The sequence below is a fragment of the Miniopterus natalensis genome, chromosome 9 (genome assembly GCF_054644295.1).
Source record: "Miniopterus natalensis isolate mMinNat1 chromosome 9, mMinNat1.hap1, whole genome shotgun sequence".
NCBI lineage: Eukaryota > Metazoa > Chordata > Mammalia > Chiroptera > Miniopteridae > Miniopterus > Miniopterus natalensis.
In genome coordinates, this window is record NC_142089.1 from 17,472,233 (window position 1) to 17,483,676 (window position 11,444).

General features: G+C 57.1%; 1 protein-coding gene across 1 annotated transcript; it reads left to right on the forward strand.

The window, feature by feature from the left end:
• The first annotated feature begins 630 nt into the window (after nucleotides 1–630).
• On the forward strand, nucleotides 631–10,153 carry TINAGL1 (tubulointerstitial nephritis antigen like 1). Its single transcript, XM_016217364.2, has 12 exons — nucleotides 631–716; nucleotides 1,226–1,543; nucleotides 2,490–2,553; nucleotides 6,124–6,216; nucleotides 6,423–6,537; nucleotides 7,650–7,773; nucleotides 7,859–8,009; nucleotides 8,110–8,299; nucleotides 8,423–8,468; nucleotides 8,715–8,838; nucleotides 9,612–9,657; nucleotides 9,751–10,153. The coding sequence occupies exons 2-12, from the start codon at nucleotides 1,234–1,236 to the stop codon at nucleotides 9,889–9,891; spliced, it is 1,404 nt and encodes a 467-aa protein (XP_016072850.2). The 5' UTR covers nucleotides 631–716; nucleotides 1,226–1,233; the 3' UTR covers nucleotides 9,892–10,153.
• Nucleotides 10,154–11,444: the final 1,291 nt, after the last annotated feature.

Sequence of the window (11,444 nt, forward strand, 5' to 3'; positions counted from 1 at the left end):
TGATAGAAGGGGCATTGCCTGGGCAAGATGTCGGAACAGACCCTAAGAGGGGTTGTAGGGCAGGGAGGTAGCCCCCACATCACCCCCCACACACCCTCAGGCCGATGAGTTGCTCAAGGAATCCATAGCCATCCTTGTCTGGATTCCAATCATTCCTAGGAAGGAGATGGCTTGGGGCGGCCCCAAGCTTAGGGGGCACTGTGAAGAGGGGTGTGCCTAGCTGTTTTTATCACTGAGGGTTCAGAAGGGAACTTAAGAGATGTTTGGCATCGGCATCCCCCCACCATTTCCCAAACTTAGGTCCAAAACGTAGCGCTTCGCTGCCCACTATCTCCCCTTCTCTGAGCCAGCCTCTGAGCCCCACGGTGAAGCCCATTGGGAAGTCCTTACCAGTGTCAGACCACAATCCTTTCTCTTTTGGTTGGAGTTCCGCCCCCTAAGGGAACAGCTTCCACCGGAGACCAAGCAAGCTCAGTCACACTGTCACTGCGCCCCTCACAAGTCCCAGCCACCCAGCGGGGCGCTGCCCCAGGTGCAGCGCGGGCTCCTCCCTCTGGCCGCTGCCTGGCCGCCTCCGAGGGCGGGGCGGTACAAAAAAGCGATCCCGCCCCGCGCTCCTCACTTGACTTTGAGTGTCCAGCGGTCACAGGAGTCCGGTCACAGGAGTCCAGAGGCGGTGCGTGGGGCAGCCTGGGCCAGCCCACACCCCTCATCAGGTAGGGACGCTCCCCTGTTCAGAAGGGAGAGGGTGTAGACAAGGCACAGAGAGGAAGAGGGGCCAGGCAGAGGCACGTGACAGATGGCAGAGAGGGGGCGTGGAGTGGTCAGAGGGACACCGAGAATGGAAGAGACCCACATCAGGGATGGAGGCTGAGGCAGGGGCAGATGGACTCCGGGCAGGAGAGCCCTCTGGTCCAAACTGTGGGTGTTGAGTGGGGGGCACCAAGAATGCCACTGCCCCCACCTCCTGTCCTTGAAGTTCCCCAGACAAGTCAGGGAGGGGCTTCCTTTCTTGCCCAGCCCCCTTCCCCCTGTAACTGAAGGCATGTAAGCTGGCTCCTCTGCCCTTGTGCTGCCTAGGGACATAGGAGTCAGGGGCTTTGATCCTGCTAAACCCCCTGGGACTCATAGTCCCAGGAAGCTGAGAAACCAGCCCCTGGGGTGCCAGGGAGTCTCTGCTGCCCACTGCCTCAGACCCCTGACCTCTGCCCTCCCTGGGGCCCAGGAGGCACCATGTGGAGATGTCCACAGGGCCTGCTGTTGCTGCTGCTGTTGGCTGCTGAGTTGGCCCTGGGTATCCGGTGGGGTCGTGGGCGCCGGGAGCTAGCACCAGCTCTGCACCTGCGGGGCATCCGGGATGCAGGCGGACGGTACTGCCAGGAGCAGGACCTGTGCTGCCGAGGCCGTGATGACCACTGCGCCCTGCCCTACCTGGGCGCTACCTGTTACTGTGACCTCTTCTGCAACCGAACCATCTCCGACTGCTGCCCGGACTTCTGGGACTTCTGCCTCGGCGTGCCACCCCCTTTTCCCCCCAGCCAAGGTGGGCACCAGATAGCCAGGGTTGGGTCACTTTTTCAGCCCCAAACTCAGCAAGGCTCAGGAGCAAGGCTGATGTGTTGATATTTCCAGGGGAGGCTTTGTAGAATATGGGAGAGACCCCACTTCACTCTCTGTACCTCTAGGAAGTCCCCACTCTGGTCTAACTTGAATCTCTCCAGCAAGACTGAAAGGGAGATCCTTGGTCAGTGGGATTCTAAGTTGGCCCTGGAGAAGGGCAGCTTCCTGCCTTTTCTCCCAGTCCCGTTTCCATATTCCGGATGGAAGGTGCTAGCCCCGCCCGCTGACTCACCCTCAGGTTGATAAAGCACACAGGGGCTGGTCAGGGTCATCTTAGCTATTCTTCTGTCTGTGCCCAGGATTCTCTACCCCTGAGATAGCTGGTCACGCCTGGGAGATGAGTCAAATCTGTTCCTGCTGTCAGCCCTCACCACCTTCCTTTTTATGCACTTGCCCTGCCCAATATGACAATTGAAATCCTTCCCCTGTTGCATGGGACTATGGGTGTGAGACTGCATCCCTGGGCTGCCATCCCAAAGTGCTGTATTATTTTAGTGGAGTCATTTGCTTTCTCTGGGCCTCAGATTCTCCATGCATTCCCCCCCCCCCCCCCCGCCCGCCATAACCCTGTCTCCAAGCCCCAACTCATTTACACGCAAAGGATCCCAGGAGTGTTGTGCTGGGCCGAAATTGAAGCAAGAAGGATCTAAGTTGGAGTCGCTGGTGAACTTCCTAAGGATCAGCTGGTGTGCGGCCCTGCAGGAGATGTCTTCAGTTATAGTTTGACTTGAGCTTCCCTGAGGGCTGGTGTGTGTGTGCATGTATGTGTGTGTGTCCAGGTTTCTGGACACCTGACCTTTGATGGCTTGGACATCTCAGCCCATCGTTTCTGGTCTCAGTTCCGCTTCTCTTCTCTTTCTTCTCACCAGGATGTATGCATGGGGGTCGCATCTATCCAGTCTTGGGAACCTACTGGGACAACTGTAACCGTTGGTGAGTGTTTAGGGCTTGGAGAGGGCAACCCTCTGGGCTTTGTGACTGACAGACTTGGTTCAACCCCTATCCCTGACACCCACTTGCAGGGGGCAAAGTCCTTTCCCTTCTCTGAGCCTCAGTTTCCTCAGCTGAAACATGGGATTTTTTACACTGACCATGTCAACTTACATAAACAACATTCTAACAACATTCCCCAGGGATGATCAACCATGGATACTTGACTCCAGGTGGGGCCCTGAGCTGAGAGTCATTCCTGGCTCCTCCTGGCCTGGACTGGGCTACTGCCCCTCTCGACCTTTCCCCATGTCACGGGAGAGTCAGAGAAGGGGGCGCCAGGAAGGAAACCCCTGACTGCAGCATCCGCTGCCCTGGAACGGATGAGGGTCAGGGATGGCTGAGCTGGAGGTCAGCCAGCCGGCAACAGGGCCTTCCCTGGAATGCGGTCCCTCTCCCTCCTTCACCCCCCATTCTGGACAGGAGGAGGAAGGGGCCAGGGGTGCCCCCCACTTTAATCTGAAGCCTCAGATGGGAAGTGGAGGAGGCCTGGGTAGGAAGCCTTGAATGCCTTACTGGCAATAATGGAGACCCTGTAACTTAAAGGAGGAGGCCCTGCACCCATTCCACCCCTGCCCTCTTTGACTGGGAGGCCCCAGAGAGAAGGAAATTTTTGGAATGCATTACGCACAGGCTGTTTCCATTGCCTCACTGGCTTGAGGGGTGCTGGGTGAGAGTGTGTCTGGGTGAGAGAATGTGTGTGTGTGTGTGTGTGTGTGTGTGTGTGAACTGCGTGTGTGCTCAGAAAGATGGAGTGTGCCTGCATGATTCTGCCAGACCTGATAGGATGCTTCTGGACACTGAGGAGTTAATCTCTCCCACACCTGTCCCTGGGACCTGGCCACACCAGACCCCCTCTGGAATGCTGGGACCTGTTGTCACCAGTCCAGTCTAGACCTGCTTAGCCCTAGGGGCAAAGGGGAGGTGGCAGGCAAGGGCTGACCAGCCCACTGCCCACCCAGGCTAGCCCTGGACAGCTGTGTTCCCTGTGCTTGGCGCCTGAGGGAGGGTATGGGGCAGCCCTGTGGGCCTCCCAGGCTGAGTGAGCCCTCTGAGGATGGGAGATGCTTCGAGAGAGTCTAAGGGGGGAGGGAAGGAGGAGGAGAGCCTCCTTTCCCTGCAGTCTCCTCTGGCCCTCCCAGAAAGTGCTCCCGCCCACCTCCTGGGACTAGAGAGCCCAGCCGTACTGCTTGGTTCCCCTTGAGGCTCCTTATAAAGGCAACATTGGAGGCGGGAGCCTTGGGCGGGCTTGGAAGGAGGCAATTTGGCATCTTGTAATAGCAGAGTTATGAGCTTGTAAAAGCATCGAAGAATTCATAGAATTCAACTATTCAGTGGACACCTATTTTTTAAAGACCTACTATGTGCAGCCAGAATGCACGACAGGTCCTTATCCTTGCAACGGAGCTTCCAGTCTAGCGGTGAAGACACACAAACAATCAAGATTGCTGCAACCTCTTATTAGCGTGATGGGGAAAACAGAATGAGGGGATCTTAGTTTAGAGTGGGCGGGGGCGAGGGAAGGCCACTCGGGAAAAGACATTTATGCTGATACCGGGAGATGAGAGGCCCAGGAGGGCACATGGGAGGAACAGCTTGTGGGAAGGCCAGGAGATGGGACCCAGCTCCCTGCAGCTGGAGCCGTGAAGTGGGGAGAGACCTGGGGAGGTGCAGGCCACTTCCCGTGAGTCTCCTAAGCTGTGGCGAGGCTTCTGTATTTTGTTCTGTGTTGTGGAAAGCCACTTAGAGAGCACATAGTCTGATTTACCTTCTTCAAAGATCTCTCTGGCTTCAGAAAGGGGTGTAGGGGGGATCAGAAAAAGGCAGGGAGCCTGGTTCGTGAGAGGTGATGAGGGCCTGGAGTACTCAGTGGCAGTGGAGGGGTGACAGGCAGATGGGCTCAGAGCCTTTTGTGATGTGACTTCCTGGACCTGTTGATTGAGGCGGCTGGGGGGGAGGGCCTGGAACCACAGAGCACACGGCGTCCTCGCCTGAACACCTGTGGGGAAGGTGCCATTATCTGAGTTGAGGATGTTGGGAGAGGAGCAGGGCTGGGGAAAGGCAGTCTGGCCGTTTGAAGTTTGAGATGGCTTTCACACAGCCAGGGAGCTGTCAGGAGGCCAGCTGGATCTGCGTCTGACGCTCCAGAGGGCCGGCCGGTTCCGGTACTGAGACAATAATGGTCCGTAACAATTCTGGAGCGCTTCAGATGGGCCCCTCCGAGACAGCCATTGCATCCCCGAAAGGCCAAGCCAGCCTTGTCCTCGTTCCACAGACGACGGTTTAAATCACTTACCTGAGGCCACGTGCCTCGTCAGCTGGGACCGGAACCCAGGATCTGAATTGCAGAATCCATGCTCTTAGTCACTTGGTTATACTGCCTCATCCATTCACTCAACAGATCTTACTGGGTGCCCAGTATGTGCTAGGTTTTGTTTTGTAGGCACTGGAGATACCAAATAATACCTGCCCTCGAGGACCTTAGAGTCTCTGAGGAAACAGGTATAAGCAGCATCAGTAACTAAATATGTAGTATGTCAGTGATGGCATCTAAGGGGGAAAAGAAAACCAGGAAGCGGGGCAGGAAGAGCGCAGGATGTGGAAATGTAAGATAGGGTGGCCAGGGCAGGCCTCCCCGACGATGTGACCTAAAAGCAAAAAAGGGAGAAGCGAGTGAGCCGTCGGATGTTGGAAGAAGGGCAGCTCAAAGGCCCTGGGGCAGGAGCGTGGCTGGTGTGAAGTCAGAGGGCCAGCCTGGCTGGGGCCTGGGGAACCAGGACTAGGAGGGAGGGGTCAGAGAGGGGACAAAAGGACAGATTGTGCAGGGCTTTGCTGGCACTGTAAGGACTTTGGCCCTTATTCTGTGATATGAAGCCAGTAGAGGGTTTGGGCAGGGGAATGACATGATGTAACTTGGGTTTAACAGGAACACTGGCAGCTGTGTTAAAAATATACTGGGGGTGGGTACAGGGCAGAAGCGGGAAGAACAGGAGACTGCAGCCTAATCCGGGTGAAAGGTGATCGAACCGTGGGGTCTACAGGAAAGAATGAGACGTAGTATGGATTTTAGATGTGTTCTTATGGTAGAGCCAACAGGATCTGCCAATGAATTAGATAAGCAAATAGGAGAAAAAGTCAGGCTTTTGGCCTGAGCTCCAGGAAGGATGGAGTGGCCATTTTCTGGGGACTGTGGGAGGAGCAGGCATGGGAGTAGGGGCGACCAGGATTCAGTTTGCGATGTGTTGTTTGACCTATTGGTAGACACCCCAGTAGTGATGTTGATTGAGTAGCAGTAAGATTCTTGAATTTGGAGTTTAGGGAAAGATCCGGTCAGATATAAACTTGAGAATTGTGAACTTGAAGTTGACATTTAAAACCACCAGGCTGGATGGGATCATCTCAGGGTCTTGCCATAGACACTGGTTCAGAATCTCAGACCCACACTGACCTCTGAGGCCTCTGCCCTTCAGAAGCTGCCCAGCATCCCCTCACTTCTTCCTTCCCGTTCGCCAGCACCTGCCAGGAGAAAGGGCAGTGGGAGTGTGATCAGGAGCCATGCCTGGTGGACCAAGACATGATCAATGCCATCAACCGGGGCAACTATGGGTAAGAGGCCCTGGAAATGTCCCAGTGGGCACACATGCATGTGCAGACACAACACATGTGCGTTCTGCCTGAGATGCATGTCCTGCCAGGCACACCCACTCTCAGATCTTATTTATGTGGACCCTTAGCCAGTATACATCTCTCCTACCCACATGCATGTACCCCCAGCCTTAGCAGGTCTGTCACTTCCATCCCTTCTCTTCTAGGTGGCGGGCTGGGAACCACAGCGCCTTTTGGGGCATGACCCTGGACGAGGGCATTCGCTACCGCCTGGGCACCATCCGCCCATCTTCCTCTGTCACCAGCATGAATGAGATTCACGTAAGTCCATCCTTGCCCACAATCCTACCACCTCATTGCCTAGGATCCCAGGGATTCTGGCACCCTGTGCCCTATTTGTCCAAGGGCCTGGGTACATCCCTCCCCAATAGGCTGTGTGATGCTGGACAAGTCACTCTCTTTCTCTGGGCCTTCAGTTCTTGCCTATAAAAAGATGCACTGCACTAGTACTGATGCTCAGATTCTGAGTGTTGTGGTTCCAGCCTGAGCCCCTTCTTGGTCTCCCCAGCCTGGGAAAAATGCCATTGGTCCCAGTACGGCTGGGTCAGGGCCTGAGGGGACAAGAGGTCACCTTGGTATTTTGGGAAGGGAAAAACAGACACTCCTCCAGCTTTGGCCAGAGAGCAGCAATTCTCGGAAACAACTCAGCAGAACCCCAAGGGACGAGGGGGCTTCTCCCTCCCCACTAGTGGGACCCTCTTGGGGGAGAAATGGGAACTAGAGCCAAAGAGTCAAAGTGAGGAAGGGGCACTTAAACAGGACAGGGCTGGGGCACCTGCTGGAGGCTCCCTCTTTCAGCGGTGGGTAGGGAGAAGGCAGGGGCTGGCCGAGTGGCCCTCCTTGATGAGGGACTTCAGCTCAAGGCTGGGGTGAGCAGCCCCTGCCCCTGCCCTTAGGCCCTGGGGCCTCTGCTATTTGCCTCCTGCTGTTTGCCTTGGCAGCCTGCTCAGTTGCAGGACCCGACTGCTTCTTCCCTCCCCTGTCCTCAGCGGCCTGAAGCCCAAGGTCTGGCAGGAAGGAGGATGTGACAGGTTGGAAGGTGCAGAGGAAGAGCGAGGCAGGGGTTGAGTATGAAAAGCAGGGTGACTCTGGCCTGGCCACTTCCCTGTTCTTGGCCTCAGTTGTCTCATCTGTAAAACAGAACTAGTCGCCCCCCCTCCTGACACTAGGGAGGCACCAGGTAGTGCTTGGGTCTTGTGCTCAGGTCTTCCACTCGAGTCAACGTGGAGGTCACTGAAATCCTTCCACAGCAGGAGGGTTCAGATCCAACCGCAAAAGGCCTTGGGCTTTTGGTGGCCCTCTAATGCCAACAGGCCTCTGAAGGGCAGGCCGGGCAGAAGCAGGAGGCAGACCAAGTGACTTTTGCCTTGCAGACAGTGCTGGTCCCAGGAGAGGTCCTGCCCACAGCCTTTGAGGCCTCTGAGAAGTGGCCCAACCTAATCCATGAGCCTCTTGACCAGGGCAACTGTGCAGGCTCCTGGGCCTTCTCCACAGCAGGTAAGTCCAGGACAGGGGCTGGCTCGGCAGGAAAGGAGGGCCAAGGCCTGAGCCCTCTGATGGCCCTTCTGCTTCCTTCCGCCAGCCGTGGCATCTGACCGCGTCTCAATCCATTCTCTGGGACACATGACACCTGTCCTGTCACCCCAGAACCTGCTGTCTTGCGACAAGCACAATCAGCGGGGCTGCCATGGTGGGCATCTTGATGGCGCCTGGTGGTTCCTGCGCCGTCGAGGGTGAGCAGCGCAGGGTGTGGGTAGAAAAGAGGGCATGCCGCAGGGGCCTTCGGGAAGGCCACGCTCACCCTGCCATTGCTCCCTCCTGCCGCCCCTCCAGGGTTGTGTCTGACCACTGCTACCCGTTCTCGGGCCAGGAGCAGAATGAGCCTGGCCCTGCACCCCGCTGCATGATGCACAGCCGGGCCACGGGTCGGGGCAAGCGCCAGGCCACTGCCCGCTGCCCCAATCACCACGTCCATGCCAATGACATCTACCAGGTCACTCCTGCCTACCGCCTCGGCTCCAGTGTAAGTGTGCACTTGGGTGAGGGGGCAGAGGAAGAGAGCTGGAAGGCTGGACAAAGGCCGGAGCCTCACCCCTAATGGCCACTCTCCTAATGGATACTCTCCTCCCTACCTTCCACCCTCCAGGAGGAGGAGATCATGAAGGAGCTGATAGAGAATGGCCCTGTCCAAGGTAAGTACCCCTCCTCCTGCTCCCCGATTCCACAGGGCACAGCAGCACAAGTGGCCTGTACAGCATTGAGCAGCAAGCCCACTGGGGCTGGAAGTGGGCGGACCATGTCCCCTCCCCATGGGCAGCACCTGGAGGGAGCACTTATTCTTGGTAGGGGAGGCCCTGGGGCCTTGGTGTGCATCTCCACTCGGGCTTCGTGCCTGTGCTAATGGGCTGAGCCAGCCCTACTTTGACCTCTGCCCACAGCCCTCATGGAGGTGCACGAAGACTTCTTCCTGTACCAGGGTGGCATCTACAGCCACACACCAGTGAGCCTTGGGAGGCCAGAGAGATACCGCCGGCATGGAACCCATTCGGTCAAGATCACAGGGTAAGGGGCTTTGGGGTACAGAGGGAGTTGGGAGCAGCCGAGTTTACACTGGGGCTCTGAGCCTGTCTTGAATCCAGACCATCTCTCTGCAAAGCCCCACTTCAAAGAGGAGGAAACCAAGGCTTGAAAAGACGAGGGACTTACCCGAGTCACACCAAGAGTGGGGTGCCTTTTAAGGTTTATGAGGGACTGTTCCTTCCTTACACACTGGGACAGAATAACTCCAATGAAATATAGACAAGGATTCAGAAAAGCTCAGCCTCTCCCCATCTCAACTCTGCCTGACTCAGCGACTCACTTTCCCAGCCTTCAGTTTCTCCACCTGAGATACCAGGAGATGTTAGAGTGACCGATTTCAGTTGTCTAACCAACTAAAGTACTTCACAGTGGGAGTTTGGGGCCTCTAAGGTACCCACATTCTCTGAGTCTCTTCCTGCTGGTCCCTGGGATCCACCCCTCCTTGGCTCCCCAAGTGAGGCAGGAGGGCAGGCAGAAGTGTGGGGTTCCAGAGAAATGGTCTACAGGATGGGGCTCCCCCTTTTCTGTACACCCCTGTTATCCCTTCTAGTGTCTTCCCCCACACTGGGCACAGGTACACAAACTTAGATGTGGAGACTGAGGGAGGTGCAGACACGGACAGAGACCTACCCAAGTCTTAGGGTGTACCCAAGTGACCAAAGGCAACAGGGGCCCAGATAGGGGAGGCCCGGGGGTGGAGCCCCTGAAAGCATGTGGAGTCAGCACCCTTGCCTCTGCCTGGTTCTGGTCCGCAGGTGGGGAGAGGAGTCGCTACCTGATGGAAGGACGCTCAAATACTGGGTGAGTCCCTGCACTTCCGGCCCTGCAGCCACTGTCCCCCTACCCCCCCATCCCCTTTTCCATGCCTGTGCTTAAGCCCCTCTTCATTCCCAGACCGCGGCCAACTCCTGGGGCCCAGCCTGGGGCGAGAAGGGCCACTTCCGAATTTTGCGTGGAGCCAACGAGTGTGACATCGAGAGCTTCGTGCTGGGTGTCTGGGGCCGTGTGGGCATAGAAGACATGAATCACCACTGAGGCCATGGGCACCATGCCAGGCGAGCTGGCAGAAGAGTCTCCTTTGGGGTGGTGCCCCCTACCCTATCCGCCTGCCTGATAGATCCCGTGATCAGGACACAGGCGGGGTGCCGGGGCCTAATTCTCCAGGGTTCCGCTGATGCAGCGCCCAGCCTGGGAGCCTCGGGCAGGCGAGACTGGTGGAGCCCCCAGAACTCCCAGTGGGTATGGGACAGAGCCTGGCTGGGGAGGAACCAGCTTGCAGACCCTAGGCCCCCCGCCCCCCACGCAAGACCACTAAAGCCAGGACACCATCAAGTCTCCAGCCCCACCACCCTATCCCACCCCTGTACTTATTCTCCAAAGATATTTATTTTTGTTTTCACAGTTTTAAAATAAAACAAAGTACTGATAACTCTATTAACTTGGAACTTCAGGGAGAGAAAGCGAGGCCAGAGTGGGGTGTCACATGGTTAGAAGGCAGAAAGTGCTGACTGAGGTCTTGCTGGTTGGCAGGGGTGGGTGGACCAGACAGCTGAGTCTTCATTCAGCCCTAACTGTCAGTGGCCCTGGGCACTGACTCCCTTGGAGGTGAAGCATGGATGGTAAGACCTTTTACCCCCAGAGAGACATAAGCCCATGGGGGGGGGGGGGAACCTTTCAGATGCCAAGTCAGCACTATCTGAAGGGGGGAGGGCAGCCCACCAATCAGCAGGCAAGGGGGGCACAGCCCCACAGAAGTTGAGCCTCTGTCTCTGCAGGTCAGTCTTTCCAGGAGACCCAGGTGAGGGCCCCCCTCTCCTTCCCTTGCCCCTGGGCTGAGCTGAGTCTGCCTCTCCAAGCCTTCTCTCTACCCCACCATCCTGGGCTCCCATGCCAGCAAAGTAAGCCTAGGTCTCAGCCTGGCTTTCAAGGCCATCGGGAGCCACCTCACCAGCCTCTTCACCCTGTGCCCAGGCCACTCCAGAGTCCTCACTGCTCCTCAGATGCCCAGTACAATGCAGGCCATTGGGCATTTGCACATGCTGTTCCCCCAGTCCAGAGACCTTCCATTCTACCCACCCCTTGTCCCTGCCCCACTCCCACTTCAAAGCCAACTTCATTCAGGCAGTACCTGTGGAGGGTAACTGATGTTTCCCTAAACTACCGCAACCCCCCCTGGCACGGCTTAGACACCTTTCCCTGAACTCACCTGCACCTGCCCCTTGCACCTGGGATTTCATTATCTGGGTGTCTACTTACCTCCTCCGTTAGGCCCGTAGTCCCCATAGTCCCCAGGGCAGGGACCGGGTCTGGCTCATTAGTGGGTCCTGTATCAACACGGCCACCCTGGCATAAGGTGGCATTACAGTTTGTGAGATGGCTGAGTGGGTATGACCCATTCTCTCCCCTCCACTTGCCTCCAAGGCCTGGACTCCAGCCCATCCCTCTAAGCACAGCCCCTGCCTCTCCAGGAACCCAGGGGGCTGTGCCTGGCGAGGAGGCGCCCCACAGCAGGAACCTTCCTCACCCACACCGAGCCCTGAGAGGAGGCAAGGCGGGAGGTCCTCCTGCCTGGCAGGCGGCCCCTCAGG